Source organism: Helianthus annuus, chromosome 15 (genome assembly GCF_002127325.2).
Source record: "Helianthus annuus cultivar XRQ/B chromosome 15, HanXRQr2.0-SUNRISE, whole genome shotgun sequence".
In the NCBI taxonomy this organism is placed as follows: domain Eukaryota; kingdom Viridiplantae; phylum Streptophyta; class Magnoliopsida; order Asterales; family Asteraceae; genus Helianthus; species Helianthus annuus.
This window is the reverse complement of record NC_035447.2, coordinates 173,825,250-173,845,275: the sequence shown is the minus strand read 5'-3', so window position 1 is coordinate 173,845,275 and position 20,026 is coordinate 173,825,250. Positions and strand designations below refer to the sequence as shown.

Sequence of the window (20,026 nt, the reverse complement as noted above, 5' to 3'; positions counted from 1 at the left end):
GTTCACAAATTCAATCATTTGGCCCAAACGGTTGGGCCCGTAAAAATGGAGGCCCAAACAGATGTACGTGCAAAGGTGGTCTCGAGTCGCAACCGGCGATCTCGAGTCGCAACCGGGACTCGTAACGGTGATGTTCTCGAGTCGCAATCGGAGCTGGTCTCGAGTTGTTAAGGTCCGGTCACGAGTCGCAACGGGACTCGCAACCACGGTTTCGGTTCGTGCTGTTGTGTGAGATTGCGACTTGGCGAGGTCCGGTTACGAGTCGTAACGGGACTCGCAACCTTTGGTCTCGACTTGTCATGTGCTGGTTACGAGTCGCAACGGGACTCGCAACCTCGGTTTCGACAAATGCTGTTTTGTGGTCTCGAGTCGAGACAATGGGTTTCCGACTCGCAATCTAGGTCGCAATCAAGGATGTAACAGTTTCCTTAAATCATGCATTGACTACCCGTGATTTTAGCTAACACTTTGGTCAGTTTCGGTAAACAGATCAAATCAGTTTTAATTCCAAAATCAACCACATTCAAACAGTTCATGTCATATTCAAGAACACATCTTAATATTCATTCGGATTTCCTAAATACCAACATATGCATTCAGCCGATTTTATATATATATTCGTTTGGTTTATATCATGCAAATCCAATTAACATAAAACACAGCCGGTTAACAACATCGTACCCGATTAGACTAGATCATGCATTCAAGAATCATATAAACGTATCCGATTAAACAATACAAAATAGCCGATCATCATACATTCATATATCCGATTCATAACCAATAATCATGTAATAATAAAAATCCCTAGATCATGCGAATCCGGTTACTAACAAAACATATAAACACGTAATCAAGAGCTTGATACTAACCGAGATGAGAGAGAGTTTTCGATGCCTTTGGTTTCGAGTCGAGGAGGTGTGTGTGTGTGTTTTTGGTTGCAATGTTGTAAAACTAGAACCCTAAGGTGTGTGTGTGTATAAATACGTAGAGGGGATGTGGGCCGAAACCCCACATGGGTCTCGAGTCGGATGTATTTGGGTGTGGGCCGAATGGTTTATGTAGTCAAGTAGACTAGGTAAGATCGGGTCATGTAACATATAACCAAACATTTACAATATCACACAAGGAACATATAACATGTTATTCAAATAGTATTCACACAAACGCTTAACGTTACACAAAGTCGGTCTAAAGTTCGAGTTGTCACAGTAGAGATCCCACGTTTGTTGCGTTCGGCGGTCCACCAGTCGAGTGCTCGCGATTGAAATACTCCGGTAGCACAAGTAGTACGGAAACTATCGGGACACCCACTTTGTCGAAGGGTGACTTCAATAGAATCGAACCACTGGAGTAGTTGGGTCAGACCTCCTTCACCTGTGAATTCTATCGGGTCACAGGCTTTGAAGTGTTTGTAGAGAAAAGTCGGTTGCGGCGAATCCGTCTTAGAGTCCTTCGTGGCTCGAGAGTTACTGAGAGAGTGCACTTGAGCGACAATTTGAGGAATGAGCTTGACCACTTCCCTGGTCACAAGCGAGGCAATCCTCTTATCGGTGCTTCGTTTGGCTCTTCTCCTAGTTGTTCGTCTCGAGGCAGAGTTGTTGGAAGGCATCTAGACAGATAGATTTGGAATGAGATTCGATCATAATGATTTTGAGTTTACGATGCGATTGAGCGCGATCGAAACTTGTAATGTGCAATATAAATAGTCTTCACATAGGAGCCACATAGGAGACACGAAACTTCCTAGACCCTCACACAATAAATTGGTTGTACGCAGATATAGTTAGTCGTAGTTTATACTTACACACACATATTATGGCTTAGAATGCGTGAGGACGCGTTGAGAGAGAGAATGCGAGAGAAAGCGGGCAATTAGACATTAGTTTTGTTGCGAACATTCGGTCTTTGTTTTGGATTGCGATGGCCGTGCGGGTTGTGCATTTTGTAAAACAGGGAGCGAAAATCGTACTTAAACAAATAAAACGTAACTAAGTTCATCAAAACGTAAAATCCGGCGAGTCGTAGGCTTAGTAAAGTACTCGGAGTGCCTCGGGTGTTTAGGCGTCGACTACCCAAGGTAACTCAATCACACCCAACGAATTCGTGCACGCGCGTTGACCTTGGAGACTTATGCTTCCACTGGGACGCAGCTCATGGCATTCGTCCTCCTAGTCATCGTGTGGCTCGAGTCATTGTGATGGTCGAGTCCCTGGTGAGAGCTTTTGAAAACTATTTTAGAGAGTGGAACGGTTCATTAAGGTACAGGTTTCACCCCTGACTTAACAGTTTCGTTCCCAATTGTGGTTGTGCTCATCGAATGAATCCGAGAGCTCCACTAGAAAGTCGAAATGGAGGCTTTCGTCGAGGTGTGGATATCACTCCTAACTCAACAAAAGTTTCTCATGCTGGAAAAATGCGCTGAGTGAGCAATCCTATCGAGAGTTATTGGTTTTCACACCTGGTCTCGACGGGATCACTCGGTTGCGAGATGCGAGTATTTTCGAAAACATGTATATTGTGTCAGCCTTAGGAAAGGCTAAGTAGTATTTTAGCCATAGGAAAGGCTTCTTCGTGCGAAGCTGTAGTATGCGGGGTTCACACAAAGTTGTAGACTTAGAAATTTCGATCGAAAGCATCAGGTAGGCGCAATACAAACCCTACCGGGTTCGTACGAGTCAGCCTGTGGGTGCTTAGACTATAGACTAGGTCAATTTCTAAGACATCGACCCGGACTAGGTCGAGTCTTGCCTAATTCCCTATAGTTATGGCTCTGATACCAATCTGTCACACCCCAACCGATGGCGGAATCATCGGGGCGCGGCACTAGGCGAATCAGATTGCTCAAGAGAATCCATAACAACTATCTTGCGATAATATTTATTATATTCGTTATCCCATACTAACAAATAATACAATCACATAAGTCATCACAGATTTCTTGTCCTCTCGAGCAATTCAAATCCGACAACCTAGATTTTAAGTGAGTTTCTAGACTTCCTAGCTTGATTTGATGTAGGCTTCAACTAGTCCTGCAACATACGTTAAAACAATGTCAATACAAAAGTATTAGCGAGTATACAGGTTTGATATGTAATAGAATAATAGATTAAAAAGTGCTGCGAATTTCCATAAGCATAAACGTAATACACGACATATATACTCACAAAACTGATACTACCAGCTAAGTCCTCGATGCTCGACTCTTCGATGGCATAACTAGACCCCGTCGGGCGCAATAGTACTATACTAGTCGTGGTGGGACGTCACGAGTATAAGTCCTAGCATACATGCAACTAGCATCACGTATATCTATGCCAACAGTTATTCGCAAGTGATAAATTGACAATTTGAATCATTCGTTTGATAAGTTCGATTTATAAGGAACGTATGTTACACCCAAAATACGATAAAAGGGGTCAAGTATACTCACAGTGCGTATTTGGGTTGGATTGACGGGATGATGCCTGAGAATGCCCTGATTTCAGACTGATTACATGAGTAACGAATTACGCGTTAATTGGTATCGGATTACACGAAATTGGACGAAAGTTAGATTGAAAGTTGGCCCATTCGGATGGGCCGTCCGATCGGATAGGCTGTTCGATCGGATGGTCAGCTCGATCGAGTGGGCTGCTCGATCGGCCAGCCCGTCCGATCGGCTAGCCTGGCCGATCGGCTGGACCGCTCGGTCGGCTGGGCCGCTCGATCGGCCAGCCCGTCCGATCGGCTGGACCGCTCGGTCGGCCAGCCTGTCCAGCTGTTTTTCGACGATTTTTGCGTGTTTTCGGTGGCTTGGTCGGGACGTTGTTGTGACGTGTTGAACAACTGAAATCCCATCAATTTCCGACTTGTTCTAACGGTCGGGAATCACCCCGCTCCATCAGGACTTGCCGTTCTTGACGGTTTTCCTTTGTTTAACCCGTACTTGGTGGTAACATTGCTAGAAATCAGATCTTTAACCAACACATCACTAGGAATGAGTAGAAGGTCGGTCTAAGCTCTGGTTCTACCGTTTTTATGTATAGATCTGATGTGAAAACCTTGATTACTATTGCGGAATTTCTTAGATTTGAGTTGTTCTTGATGGAATGAGGCCAACACTTGAAGTTTATAGGAACTTCATGATGACATCACTCTAGAACATCTCAAATCCATGACTTCTTGATTGGAAAACATAGATTTAGATGAGATTTGTGTAAAATTGCATGGAACCCATTCGGATCTGAGTTGTTCTTCATGGGATGACATCACCTTTGAAGAACTCCATGGTGACATCACCCTAGAACACTCCAAATCCGTTGATTTCACGGTTAAAAGTTGAGATTTGAAAGGTAGAATGATGAAGGAATGCATATAGATTAAGGAAGTACAAGATTTGAGTTAAAAACTTACGAGAATCGCGAGGAATCGGGAGATTAAGGGGCTGGAATGTCTTGGTCGAGTAGCAGCAGCAACAGCAAGTGTTTGGGGTGGAAGGGGGTATTTATAGGCAAGGAAGGAGGGAAAAGGTGGAAAGGTGGCCCGGATCGGTTGGCCCGTTCGGTCGGCCGGCCCAACCGATCGGCTGGCCTGTCCGATCGGGCGGCCCAGCCGATCGGCTGGTCCGTTCGATTGGGTGGCCCAGCCGGTTGGTTGTCCTGTCCGATCGGCCGGCCCAGCCGATCGGCTGGCCCGTTCGATCGGCCGGCCCAGCCGATCGGCTGGCCCGTCCGATCGATTGGCCCAGCCGTTTGGCTGGCCCGTCCGTACGGAAGCCTTTAGTCCTCGTTTTTGGTGCGTTTTCGACTGTTTGGGCCATATTTTCATATATTATTATTATTATTTATCATAATTACTCACAAAAGGGTCGTATATACGTATCTATATAACCAGTATTCGGTGCGGTGATCGATTTACGCGCGCCTTCGAGTGCGTTCTTCGATGTGATGTGCCACAATGATTATCGGGGCACTACTTGCTCGTGTTGATCGTCACGATGGCTGGATACATGGTACTCACCCGATAGTCGTTGTTAGCGTTGCTTGTTTACGTTTTGACGCCTCACGGTTATCGAGGAGGGTAGATTAAGCCCTCACTCAACATCATCATGAGTGTTATAATTTATGAAAATAGGTTTGTAATAGCGATAGAATATGCGTAATTATTCGATTATACTTCGATTTAGCGATATATCTGATATAGTTACATTATGATCCGAATCTCTGGTGGTAGGCGTAACGAGTGTATCAAGTAGTAACAACGCACGAAGGTGCGGGTTGTTACACCCTCTTAGGGTAACTTCGGTGTTCCATAAACTCAAGACTCTTCCAACTCACTTTCGTGGAATCTATACACAAACCGTGAGTATGCATGACAATCCGAACCGATTAACACGAAGTAACATAACTAGGTGATAAATCTCCATTCAGACTTCAAAATATCTTCGTTAACGGTAACAAACCGAGCCGATTAACACGAGGTAATGTTAACCCGGTGATACCAATTCTTAGACATGATTATTCACAGGGTCAAACAACCAATCCAATGTGTAACAAAGAACAAAATATGACCAATCAAATTACACAAACAGCCAAACACGAATACAATGAACAAACAATTTGATATATCATCCCAATTGTTATGATTGATGTGTAGTAACTAATATATATACAAAGTAAACCGAAGCGGCAATTCAAGAATCGACACAACCTTAGTTTCTAAATGACGTATCGTTCTAAACTAAATTCTACATGTATACATACTAACTAAATTCTACATGTATACATACAGTTTAGACTATTTTAAATTAGACACATAAAAATAATTTCAATTTAAAATAAAATAAACAGACACAAGCACGAGTTGTTTAACCTGAAAATGATTTTTCTTATTTGCATACTGATAATTTATAATTATAAATTTGCACATTATTTTTTAAGCAATTATAAGAAATGCCCATTTATTTTTAATTAAACTTTTAAATTTTAGTATAAAAATTACATTACCACATTTTAGAAAAATGGGTTAAACAGGTCAAGCTATCAATCCACTTGGTTGACGCAAACATAACCCGTTCATCTAAGTATGTTCACGGACTCAATCAGAAACTAACCTGCCTAGTTAGATTAAAGACCAAATCCATGTATTTTATATTAAGTTATGTTGTGTAATAATTTCACACCCTAGTTAATATATAATATATACAATGTGTTTGGAAAGGCATAACTATCAACCTTAATATATCTACCACTCTATATTTACCATTTTGACATACAATGTGTATGGAAAGGCATAACTATCAACTTCAATATATCTATCTTCGAACTATTTACCATTTTGACATATCTACCACTTCAAGTTATTCTATAAATAGCTTGTGGCAAGTCATGAATATCAATCAAACAAAACCTCTAGCTCTAACTATACTGCCATGTCTAAGCCGAATTCCACCACCAGTCTCCAGGTCGAATCGATTGTCTTTCCACCATCCGCCAAACCTCCAGGCGCAACCAACACTTTGTTCCTCGGAGGCGCAGGTATTTCCACCTTCCAATCATTAACTAAAAACAAATCATGTTGTTGATTCCAATCACCAACAAAAACATGTTGGTTGGGTGTAGATGTTAATTTGTTAGTGTTGTTCCAATCATGTGAATAATAATTTATCATGTGCTAGGTGTGAGAGGACTGGATATTGATGGCAATTTTGTGAAGTTTAGTGGTATTGGTGTGTACTTGGAGTATAAAGCTATATCTTCGCTTGCCGTTAAGTGGAAAGGCAAAAGCATTGAAGAGTTGACGGATTCTATTGAGTTCTACAGGGACATCGTTACTGGTAAACCCGAAACACCAATTTTTTTAAATGTAAACTTGATTAAAAAAACACCAGCCTATGAAACGGGGCGGTCACACAAAACAAACTACATAATTACAAAGTAAAAAAAAAACATTATTGATAGTATTTTACTCCCTTAATTTATATATAATATAGTTTGCCATGAATAGTTAAAATAGCTGTGATTAAGTTTGTTCTACCATTCAAATAACTTTTTTATTTGAAAACTAAATTGAATCCAATATAAAGTATTCATCGTCAAAAAAATTAGTTTTGATATAACTCAATTATTAATAAAATTAATATGTGAAAGTGTAAAATACAATATTTCTTAACGTGCAATATGAAACTACGCATGCATGTTATAAAACTCAAAACCTTAATCACGCATGAACAAAAAAACCTTAATCACGCATGAAGAAAATCTATAATCATGCATGGTTATGATTTTTGTTCATGCATGATTCATGGTTTTGGTCATGCGTGATTAGGGTTTTGTTTATGCGTGATTAGGGTTTTGAGTTTTATAACATGCGCAATTTCATATATTGTATCATCGTATGTTAAGGAATATTCTACGTTAACCTTCCCCAATATAAAGATTTAGAAAAAAAAAAGTTAGATATGTTATGATCATTTTTCTGTCATAACATTGTTCTACAAATGTTAGGACAAATGTAATTCATTCGTAACCATGATCTTTGTGCTCTTGCAGGCCCCTTTGAAAAATTTTCTCAGGTGACACTGATACAAACATTAACAGGTAAGCAATTCTCAGAAAAGGTGGCGGAAAATTGCGTAGCGATTTGGAAGTCACAAGGGAGTTATACAGAAGCAGATGCCAAAACGATTGACAAGTTTCTAGAGATTTTCAAGGATCAAATCTTCCCACCAGGCTCCTCAATTCTCTTTACAATTTCACTTCTTGGATCACTAACGGTTAGTTCGGTTAATTGAACATAGGAATACATTTATGATAATTACAGGTCTAAAATAGGGCTACAAATAAACCGAACAAACACTTGTTAAGAAACATATGTGTTCACGAACACTTACCGAACGAGATTTTATGTTTGTGTATGTTTGTCAAGGAAATTAACGTGTTTGTGTTCGTTTGTTAATTTCAGGCAACGAACGTTGATGAACACAAACTAATGTTCATGGACACAAATGGAAACAAACGAACACAAACAAGCGTTCATGAACAAAAAAATATAATACGCTGACACGTATTAAATATTTTATATGTCGAAGTTTCCAAGTATTTAAATAAAATAAAAAAACTAAAAACGCTAATGACCTATCGAACATAAACGAACATATTACCGAACGTTCACGAACATAAATGAACAAATGTAGCCTCTGTTCATGTTCGTTCATTTAACTATTTAACTAAATGAACGAAACTTCTTGTTCATGTTCGTTTGTTTAATAAACGAAAGAACACAAACGAACTTCTCGCCGAACGGTTCATGACTTGTGTTCTGAACGTTTGGTTTGTTTGCAGCCCAATCTAAAGTGTTTGATCGATGCATGTTTTAATGCAGATCACTTTCTCGAAAGACGGTAGCATCCCGGAAACTGGGGATGTTGTCATAGAGGATGGAAAACTGGGAGAAGCAATACTGGAGTCTCAGATAGGGAAGCATGGTGTATCCCCAGCAACCAAAAAAAGTTTAGCATCAAGACTCTACAATCTCATGAACCAGAAAGCAAATGATCATTAAGTAAAACTGGTTTTATGGATGCATGCAATGCAACATAGTAAAATACATACGTACGTATATGGTCTGCTAAATCCATCAACCAATTAATTATGTAATAAATAAGGTTGAATTTATATTGTGGCAAGAAACTTTTATAGATTTTAGGGTGTGTTTGGTTTCAATGTAAAAGTATGGAATATGCATAAAAATAAATAAATAAATAATAGTGGCTTTTAAAGGGATATGGTTTTAACATGAACCCAAAATCAACCGAACGAACACGAATTTATCATTTGGTAACATTACGAACGCAACCAATACTAACAGAACAAAATCAATGCCGGTATAAGTATACGTTTTTATAATTTTTGATTGATGTAAACGTGAATTTAGGTTTTGGTTACATTAGACAACTTTTATGTAATTAAACTATTATAAATAAATTTTTTATCGTAAAGTATATATACCACATACCAGTACCGTATTGCTAACAAAACGAACTGAACGTCAGTACCGGTATCGGTTTTATAGGAACTGTTATAAATATTTGTTTGTCTTTCAATCCATGTAATATATTTTATTTCTTTTCAAATATAACATTTTATACAATTCTGAACACATCAGTGCGACGCGCTTCCTTTGTCTACGTTTTGATATAAATTTTATTTTATTCAAAAAGAAGTTATATTCACACTAACTTTTAATATAATGAGATAAAAAATACATTAATTTGGATATAACTAAATTTTCAATATGATTGGACACCGAAATCTAAAAAATATATTTAAAATTTATATATTTATATAACATCAATTAGTAACATTACTCAGTTGTTTGGTGTTGTACAGTATGGTGAATGTGTTAGGTTTCGAGAGGTCTTTTAAGTTCGAGCAGTAAATTGCGTAACCAGCAGATTTCAGCAACCACATTAACAACGCCACGGTATTCAGCTTCCGCACTGGAGCGAGAGATGGTGGGTTGTCGTTTAGACGACCATGAGATCAAGTTATCACCATAATAGACACAATATCCACTCGTGGAACGGCGAGTGTCAGGGCAGCCGGCCCAATCCGCGTCGGTGTATGCCAAGAGAGATGGATTAATGGACGGGGCTAGTGTAAGACCGTATGCAGTGGTGCCTTTAATGTATCGAATGATGCGTTTTAATGCATTCCAATGGCCCGTTTTTGGTGCGTGCATATGCATGCAAATCTGTTGAACCGCATAACTGATGTCGGCTCGTGTAAACGTTAGATACTGTAGTGCTCCAGCGAGACTGCGATATAGCGTGGGATCATGAAAGTCCTCGCCAGAGTGAGCACTGAGCTTAGATTGCGTGTCAACTGGGGTAGAGACGGGATTGCAAGATTGCATCCCAGCCCGAGCGATGATGTCCGCGGCATACGACTGTTGAGAAAGGAACATCGTGTTATTTTGGCGTGTTACGGCAATCCCGAGAAAGAAACTGAGCGGCCCGAGGTCTTTCATAGCAAATTCGGTGGATAACCGAGCCATTAACTGATGTCGAAGCTGGTCCGTTGATGTGACGAGAAGGATATCATCAACGTATAGAAGCAAGTAGGCGACATTCGTAGCATCATGCAAAGTGAACAAGGAAGCATCACATTTACTTTGTTGGAACCCCAAAGTCAACACATAATCTGTAAACCGTTGGTACCACGCCCTTGGAGCCTGTTTCAATCCATATAAGGACTTTTTCAATCGGCACACATAATCCGGAAACCTGTTATGGCGAAAACCCATTGGCTGATACATATATACTGTTTCATTTAACTTCCCATGGAGAAACGCATTGGAAACGTCCAACTGATGCACGGGCCAGGATTGCGATAGAGCAATCGATAAAACCGTACGTATAGTAGAGGGTTTGACGACCGGACTGAACGTTTCGCCACAATCAATACCCACCTGTTGTAAACGACCATCGCACACGAGGCGTGCCTTGTATCTTTCTAATGTACCATCCGACTTAAATTTGTGCTTAAATAGCCACATACTGCGTATAATGTTCATGTTTGGTGTACGTGGGACCAAATCCCAAGTGTCATTTTTAATAAGAGCATCGAATTCGTTAGTCATGGCCCGATACCATACCGGTGTGGTCAAAGCCTCAGATGGGTGTTTAGGAAGGGGAACGAGAGGTGAGGCAGTGATAGAGTGTAAATTAAGATGTCGTTTGGGCTTGGTGATACCATCCATTGCACGAGTCCGCATGGTGCGAACGGGTTGGGTGTGTGTAGGCTGGTCCGGTATCGGGTTAGGCATAGGGGTAGTTTGCATAGGTGGGCTGGATTGGGTATGTGGCGGAGATATGTGGGCCGATGTAGGGGTAACAGGTGGTTGGGCCGAGGTGTAAGTAGGGGATTGGGCCGATGTAGGGGTAACAGGTGTTTGGGCCAAGGTGTTAGGGGGGTGCGATTGGGGTGAGCGGAGTGGTTGGGCTGATGGTTGATTAACAGTGGGGAACTCCACTGATGGCCACAACAGTGGGGATAATGTGGTTTGAAGAAAGTCATAAGAGGGAGTGGGGGAAATGTTGTTGGCAAATGGAAACGTTGTTTCGTCGAAGACGACGTGGCGAGAGATGATAATCTGTTTCGTTTCTAAATTGAAGCATTTGTAGCCTCGGTGGGTGGGTGGGTAGCCAAGAAAAACGCACGGGTAGGAACGATGTTCAAGTTTGTGAATGGTGGTAGATGGAACAAGAGGATAGCATAGGCACCCGAAGACGCGAAGATGGTCGTATGTTAGGATCCGGTGGTATAGTTTTTCAGTAGGGGTGGTGTTATTTTTGTTTTTAGCGGGAAGTATATTAAGAAGGTATGTGGCGGTGTCGAGGGCGTGATCCCAAAAATACGACGGTAAGGAAGCATGCGCTAAGAGCGTACGTAGCATATTGTTAATGGTGCGAATTTGGCGCTCCGCTTTACCATTTTGAGACGACGTGTGCGGACACGAGAGTCGATATTGCATGCCGTGTTGGTTAAAAAATTGTGTAAAAGACGAGTTGACATATTCTCTACCGTTGTTACACTGAAGGGTTTTGATTTTCTTTTCAAATTGAGTATTAATGTATTTGTAAAAGTGACAAAATATAGAGTAGACTTGGGATTTCTGGGAGATGGGATATGTCCATAGGAAGTTCGTGTGGTCATCAAGAAAAAGAAGGTAATATCGATGACCACCCGAGCTTAGAATGGGCGATGTCCAAAGGTCGCTATGTATGATGTCAAATGGTTGAAATATATTAGTATGAGAAGTAACAAAGGGTAAACGAACACTCTTTCCAAAAACACAAGATTGACAAATGTTATTGTTTAAAGTACTGAAATTAATAGAACAAGAACGTTTTAAAGACTGCATGATAGGTTGTCCTGGGTGGCCAAGACGATGGTGCCAAAGTTGAGAAGAGATAGCTGCAAAAGTGGAGGGATTGGTTGTGCTTCCCGGTCCGAGCAATGACGGGTATAGATCACCGCTGCTGTTGCATCGTAGGATAGGGATCCAGGTCTTGTAGTCCTTCACAAGAAAACCAAATGGGTCAAATTCGACTGAAACGGAATTGTCAGTGGTAAAACGTCTAACGGAAATAAGATTTTTAAGTAGTTTCGGTGCGTATAGGACATTTTTTAGGACAAAAGGTGGGAAGGGTGGGGGTAGTATTTGAGTACCATGTCCAACAACCGGAATGGTCGAGCCATTACCAACAACGATATCCTGTGGGATGCTATTATTAAAAAATGACGTAAAGTTACCTTGGGTGTTAGTCATGTTGGTCGTAGCGCCAGTGTCCATTACCGGTATCGGATCATGTTGGTTCAGAGACATGGTATACATTGCCTGTTCAATGTCCGTAGGCGTATATGCGGCATGATGGGCCTGAGTGGGCCGAGATCCAAGGATTCCTTGAGCAGAGGATGGACCGCTAGGAGTGGGGTTGAGTGTCGGGTATGGACAAGAAGGGGCAGCCCACTGTTGATTCTGTGGGGGACTGGCCCATGGCTGCTGGGTAGGTGCGGCCCACTGCTGGGAGGCCCAAGGAGGAGGGGCGGCCCACTGTGTAGTCCATGGGTTTGTCCAAGAGTTCCAGTTTGGCCATGAACTGTGGCTGTTGTTACCACGCCCGCGACCCGAGTTACGGCCACGTCCTCTGCCACGCGAGTTTCGTCCACGGCCGCGACCACCATATTGGCCGTCGGAGCGGTAGTCACCCGGTCCGTGGGTATTGGCAGTTGATCGAGAAGCGTTGGCGTTGAGTGCGGTACCGGCGGTTTGAGATGCTTGAAGGGCTTGCTCAGCTTTACGAGATTCCACCAGAATAAGTTTAGAACGAGCATCATAGAAGCTGGGAAGAGGATCCTGATTTTGGAGGATAGTGGCGATTCCCTCATATTGTTCGTTCAACCCACTGATGAGTTGAAGAACAAGACTCTGATTATCGACTGGAGCTCCGACACTTGCGAGTTGATCAGAAAGAACCTTCAACTGTTGACAATATGCAGAAACATTCGGAAAGCCGCTGAGACGTGTGTTGGAGAACTTGTGCCGAAGGTGAATAGCCCGGGAACTTTTGTTGTCGTGAAAAATATTTTCGAGAGCCACCCATGATTCGTGCGCGGTAGCATTGGGTTTTAGAATAGTGTGTAGAAGATCACTTGATATGGTCGCATAAATCCACTGCAAGACAATAGCGTCCAGTCGATCCCACGAGTCGTCGACTGGTTGGGTGGATTTGTCTTTCTCTTTGTCAGGTTCCTTTGACGAAGACGATTCAGCGGTGGGCTTCGGGGACAGATGCTGAATAACTTGGAATGCACGGCAGTGGAGGCGAAAAAGTTCGCTCCAGGAAGCATAAAGGCCGCTATCCATCTCGAGGGTTACGGGGATAAGGCTTTTGATATTATTGACAGTGGAGGCAGGATGAAGCTTAGTATCCATGGTGTGGGATGAGAAGAGAGGAGATAAGAGGCGAAGCAGAAGCGATGGGAGGGGAAGGAACGAAGGAGACGGCTGCGATTAACAAGCCTGGTCTCTTGATACCATGTTAGGTTTCGATAGTAAAGGCTCAGTATAGTTATTTACAAAACCCTAGAATAATTACAATGGGCATAAATATGGAAATACAATCTTGACTCCTATTAGAATGGTTGCACGGTGGTTTTGTTAAAACCTATGAATTTGTTCTAGTTTTCGTCTTATGTGCTTTCACGTCTGCGTTTTGTTGTATAAAGTTCTTTATGGTGGTTTTTGAGAAACCATGGGTTGGTTTTGTGAGTGCGTTTTGGGTTTAAAGCTCAGACCCAAAGCCGGTGTGGACAAGTCGCGAATGCGAATGGGTTTAAAGCACAGACCCAAAGCGTGTTATTGATAAGAACAAAGTTCTTTCTTTTATTGCTATTTTTTTTCTTGGTTGCGGTTTTTTCTTTCTTTTATTGCTATTTTTACCGGTTGGGGTTATTAGTGCAATAGATGTCACATGTCATTCAAATTGTTGGAAAGTTTAGTGAAACAATTTTCTCATCACAAGTTGGGGAAGTGGTATCTAACTTCATTTAGAATATCTTTGTTTTAAGGTTGTTTGCCTTATTTAAAGACACGAATGCTTATCTTATTTGAGGCCTATAAGTGCTACCATTTTTGCATTTGTTCATCTTTCTTAGCTTGCCGTCTATGTTAATGTTGTTATCCTTTTAGTGTTGGTTTTCATTTTTATATATTGGGTAGGTTTATGACGGAATAAAGATGTTGATTTAAATGGTTTAATTAACCGTTACACAATGATGTGTGGTGTATGAAATAATTTGTTTGGTAAAAGATATCCCAAGTGACATGGTAAAAATATGCCTTGCAAACTTTGGGTATACACGATTTTACGTTCCCGTCGCAACATGAGGGCTTAATACTAATTATATATACTATAAAACTATATTAAGAGTTAAACAGAACAGCCTTGAAAGTTATTAATTCAGTAAATTAATATATGATGGTAGGTGTTAAACTTTTAATAAACAGAAACTGATTGATAATCTAAGAAAGATTCAAAGTAAAACACAAAAGTTTAGTGAGTTGAATAGAAATCTAAAATAGGTTCAAAGTAAAACACAAAAGTTTAGCGAGTTGAATAGAGAATGTCTTTAAATTGAATTTTTCTTTTTTTATTATTTATGATTTCAACTTGAAAATAGTATTTAGTTCCCAACTTTCATTAGTTACACCTTTAAACCTAGGGTTTATACAAACGTAACACATTTTGTTCTGAAATGAATTTCGATTATTTTCTATAAGTCCGTCGTTCGTGTGTGATGAATAACAACCCTTATTAAAAAATGGGAAATTGGTCTGTAATAATCCCACCCACACCTTATTGGCCATTAATAATCCCATCTCAGAATATTCCCATCACCAGTCCCACCTTTCACATATTTTTCCTACAATGGTCCCCCGTTAAAAAAACTTAACGGAGTTAAGTTTTTTTCCAAATTACAAACAGATTTTTTAGGGCTTTTGATTAGAACGACGATACGAGTCCTTGATGTAAAACTTGCCTCGAAACGGTGCTCCAAATGATGAAAACGACGCTTCAATTCGGGTGTTTAAATTTCCAATTAACCAAAATCAAGTCACTTGGAGCACCATTTCGAAGTAAGTTTTACATCAATGGACTCGTATCATCGTCCCGATCAAAATCCCTAAAAAAACTGTTTGTAATTTGGAAAAAAGCTTAACTCCGTTAAGTTTTTTTAACGGGGGACCATTGTAGGAAAAATAGGTGAAAGGTGGGACTGGTGGGGGGAATATTCTGAGGTGGGATTATTAATGGCCAATAAGATCTAGGTGGGATTATTACAGGCCAATTCCCCTTAAAAAATCCATAACCTACACTAATTGTATTACATATGTACAAACTATTGGTCTAAAGAAGTAATTAACGAAATTATCATACAAACTACATGTAAATATTTCTAAAAACCCCGATTTGCTTTAATCATGTGTAATTACTAGGAATAATGACATAGAAACAAAAACGCAATATAAATTACAAAATTATCACACAAGCTACGTATAATTATTTCTAAAAAACCCCGATTTTCTTTAATCATGTGTAATTACTCAAAATGATGACATAGAAACAAAATCGCAATATAAATTACGAATTATCACACAAACTACGTGTAACTATTTCTAAAAACCCCGAATTGCTTTACTCATGTGTAATTACTAGAAATGATGACATAGAATATGAACTTTCATAACTACGGACAATATATGGATATAAAAAGTCAAATGGTCAAAAATGAATATGCCTCGATTGAAAAGGCAACTATTTATGCTCAAATACAAATGATGATCAAAATCTGATTATCAAAAATGCTTTGATCCAATGTTAACATAACCTTCCGAATCCAACAAACCGATAAAAGAACACACAAAATTCAAATTCAAAATCTTAAAACTACCAAACCTAAGCCTTGATCGCATACTTCCTCAACGGGAAGTACTTCTCTTTCTTTTTCTCTCGTTCTGTCTTCAACGAAGCCTGCATCAATCATTGTTAGTGGTAGCAACTTTTGACACTACCCAGAAACACGACACAAAAAAGACCGAGTTTTGAGATGTCATAAATAACCCATTCAATAAACACGTCATGTTGGGGTTGAGTTGCTTAACCATAACAAATCGACACACCAACATGTTTAAATAACCCGGTTAACATATACACAACTTGATTACTACATGTCAACCCAACTGACACGTTTAGATAAATGGGTTTAACACGTCAACAATTCAACCTGCCAGCCCCACACCACTAACATCCAAATTCATAATAACATTTCAATAATATCAATAATCAAGCTTTGTGAAAATAAAACAATTCGTAAAGTACACGGATGGTCCCGGTGGTTTATCGAAATTTTGGATTTGGTTCCTAACTTTCCAAAAGTACACGGATGGTCCCTGTGGTTTGCACTTTGTAACGCATTTAGTCCGCAGCCAACAAATCTAAAGGTTTTAGCATGTCCAAGTTAGGGACTAAATGCGTTACAAAGAGCAAGCCATAAGGACCATCCGTGTAGTTTTGGAAAAAGCTAGGGACTAAATATGTTACAAATTACAAACCACAGGGACCATCTATGTAATTTTGGAAAGGTAGGAGCCAAATCCAAAATTTTGGTAAACCATAGGGACCATCCGTGTACTTTACTCTAAAACAATCTAGAAGGTTTTATCCATCAACCGTTGAGCAGTACCTGATGCTTGGTGAGCCGCCTGCGAATGGCTCTGGTTTTCTTGGGACGCAGATCAAGCGGGAGGTACTTCTTCTTCTTGTAAGCTTCTCTAAGCATTGATTTCTGGGTCTGTGAAATCACGGTCAGCACCTGCGCAATTGAGGTCCTCACAACTTTTCTGCAGAGACAAAATAAATTCACCCTTAACCTTTTTTGGTACATCAAGTGTTGACAAAACCAAAAATTGAACAGCTTGAAACAACACATGTTCCTTTTGCAGCACCAAACCATAATTGTATAAACAAACAACCCAGAGATGAAAATGCCATAAAAGCAAAATGATCTACTGTTTCTAATTAGGGGTGTTCACGACTTCACGGTCCTGTTTGGCCCAATATGAATAGAATTTTGGAATAACACAAACCAAACTGGCCAAGTTGGTTGTGTTAGACAAAGCAATAGGTTTTTCACGGTTTTATGGTTTGGCGGTTTTAGACAAAAAAAAATAACATAATTTTGCACTAGATTTAAAAAAAAAAAAATAAAAGAACATTAATCAACACACATAAGTTTATATTCCTAATATGAGATAAATAAACTATAAATGTTATACCGCTGGTTCTATTCACACAGCGGGTTTCAAGTCCTAAATTGTTAAAAAAAATAAAAATAAAAAAAAGAGTTAATTACATAGTTAGTCCCTGTGGTTTGCACAAATTAACATACTTAGGTACTAATAGTTTAAAATCACCTTCTAGGGTATTAACTTTTCATTTTGTAACGTTTGGAGGTATTAAATTCTAGGGTATTAACATAGTTAGTCCCTGTGGTTTGCACAAAATAACATACTTAGGTACTAATAGAATGTGATTTTAAACCTAAAAATAACGTAAATACCTCCAAATGTTACAAAATGAAAAGTTAATACCCTAGAATGTGATTTTAAACTATTAGTACCTAAGTATGTTACTTTATGCAAACCACAGGGACTAACTATGTAATTAACTCAAAAGAAAACAAACCAAACCTTCAAACCATTAAAACCGAACTGCATATAATTAAAACCAGCCAAACCGCCAAAATGTCTCAGTTTAGGCGGTTCCATAGTTGTTAATGGCGAATAGTTACAAATAGCGATACACTTAAAAAAATTAAAAATTTAATATGTATATTATACCAAAATACCCTGGTATATACACTATTTTACATTTATATTTAACAAAAACCTAAAATTCAGCTATTTTATAGCTACATTTAATTGCTACTTATATTAAAAAAAAACAAATTGTCACTAGTATCGTTATCTATTGCTACAACCCTAATAGCGAGCCTAAACCTATACACTACATGGCGCGCTATAGCGATCGCTACGCTCGCTATCGACAACTATACAGTTTCGACGAATTACGGACACCCTATAATCCTAATAACACATTCACATTTGTGTGTACTACAATTGAATTCATTCAAATTCTCTACCAAATCAATCAAACTTGTGAATAACTATGGTTAAGAAACACTAAAATGGATAAATCAAATAAAAACATGCTACAATGCGTGTGAGTTTCAAAACAATTACATCTTTGAGAGCTTGTTGGGAGCACCACCAGTGACCTTGGCGACACGAAGAAGAGCAAGCTCAGCTTTCAGATCCTTCAATTGAGCGAATAAATCGGCCTTTGATTTGCCACGAAGCTCATGAACTTTGATCCGAGCTGAAATTCACGTAACAGTGCCAATTAATCACACATCAATTTTACAAAATCGAGCCATTCAAATGCAAAATTTACCCATTTGATTAACTGGAATCGGAACAGAAGGAAGCTGCAATGGCAAATCGCGAAATTAGGGTTCCGTTTTGGCGGGCTTTATATGTACGAATGGAACTGGTGATATAAATTGGGCTTAGCAAACTGTACCACAGGCCCAGGTTTGTTTTTCTCCAAGTACACTTTTTGGTTTTTTCATAAACCGAACCGGTTTTCAACCTCGGTTAAAACTAGTTTTAGGTAGGGCTGTTCACGAGCCGAGCCGAACCGAGCAGACCTTTGCTCGTGCTTGGCTCGTTTACAAACCGAACCGAGCAGAGCGGCTCATTTAAAACTGAGCCTCCAATCAATCGAGCGTTTTTCGAGCAGTAAATATTCCGAGCGAGCGTTGAGCGAAGTTCGAGCAATTTGGACAACCGTGTCGTCCGATTTGAATTTGCGGAGATAGATAGTGACAATTTTTGGTCTCAAGTTTTTATGTCTTTAAAAACATGAACATTTCATGGTATAATATTTTTCTTACGAATTACAATGTTGTGGCCGACGAGGCGATGATCATATTGCACGAACAATTACGTTGAGAGAAGGAGACGATCGACTTAGGGTAACGACATGAAACATTGAGGCAATGAGCAACCTGTCGTTTATCGGTTTAGGGTTTAACTTTTAGATTTGATATTAGTTTTTTTTATTAGCTTGGTTGGGCTAGTACGTTTAAATATGTTTGTAAATGTGTATATAGTGGACCAAAATCTAATATAGTGGTATATATAAACTATAAATTTAATTTATATTTAAGTATAGATGTATGTGTAATGTGTGTATATATATAGGTGTGTATGTGTGTATATATGTATAATGTATATTTGTGTATATAGGGTAAAGATAGTGTAAAAAGGGCCTAAAGTGTGAGAAGTGTGAGAAGTGTATTATAACACTATATATAATACTATATAACACTATATAAGCATCGTATAACAATATGTAACACCGTATAATACCATATAACACTATGTAACACTATATATCATTATATAACAAATATAACACTATACATCTATCATAGACATGCTATTAGACAACCTATAGTGTTATATTTGTTATATAATGATATATAGTGTTACATAGTGTTATATGCTATTATACGGTGTTAAATATTGTTATACGGTGTTTACATGGTGTTATATAGTATTATATATAGTGTTATAATACACTTCTCACACTTTAAGCACTTTTTACAGGATCCTCTACCTGTGTATATAAAAAACAAATGACCAATAACATTCACAATTTTTTATTTGTATCACAATACTTCAAACTATTAACTTATTTTCTTCTAGCAATCTCAAACAAATTGAAATCTAACTCATTTATTTGATGTCAGATGCTACGTCACTAAAAGAGCGCCACATCAAGTGCCACGTCAGCAAAATAAGTCACGTCAAATCACAAATGTCATGTAATAAAAAATGTCACGTCACATGT

At 39.3% G+C, this 20,026-nt stretch overlaps 3 protein-coding genes across 3 annotated transcripts; 1 reads left to right on the top strand and 2 right to left on the bottom strand.

The window, feature by feature from the left end:
- The first annotated feature begins 6,395 nt into the window (after positions 1-6,395).
- On the top strand, positions 6,396-8,716 carry LOC110910959 (chalcone--flavonone isomerase). Its single transcript, XM_022155533.2, has 4 exons — positions 6,396-6,518; positions 6,659-6,817; positions 7,533-7,756; positions 8,365-8,716. Exons 1-4 carry the CDS (start codon positions 6,413-6,415, stop codon positions 8,542-8,544), a joined length of 669 nt encoding a protein of 222 aa, XP_022011225.1. The 5' UTR covers positions 6,396-6,412; the 3' UTR covers positions 8,545-8,716.
- Positions 8,717-11,952: 3,236 nt separating this feature from the next.
- Positions 11,953-13,531, bottom strand: LOC118487128. The gene is made up of 2 exons (XM_035983672.1): positions 12,300-13,531; positions 11,953-12,063 (listed from the first exon to the last, which is right to left on the bottom strand). The coding sequence occupies exons 1-2, from the start codon at positions 13,480-13,482 to the stop codon at positions 12,017-12,019; spliced, it is 1,230 nt and encodes a 409-aa protein (XP_035839565.1). The 5' UTR covers positions 13,483-13,531; the 3' UTR covers positions 11,953-12,016.
- Positions 13,532-15,853: 2,322 nt separating this feature from the next.
- On the bottom strand, positions 15,854-18,704 carry LOC110913040 (60S ribosomal protein L35-2). The gene is made up of 4 exons (XM_022157904.2): positions 18,563-18,704; positions 18,352-18,487; positions 16,794-16,950; positions 15,854-16,081 (listed from the first exon to the last, which is right to left on the bottom strand). Exons 1-4 carry the CDS (start codon positions 18,564-18,566, stop codon positions 16,007-16,009), a joined length of 372 nt encoding a protein of 123 aa, XP_022013596.1. The 5' UTR covers positions 18,567-18,704; the 3' UTR covers positions 15,854-16,006.
- Between the last annotated feature and the right edge of the window lie 1,322 nt (positions 18,705-20,026).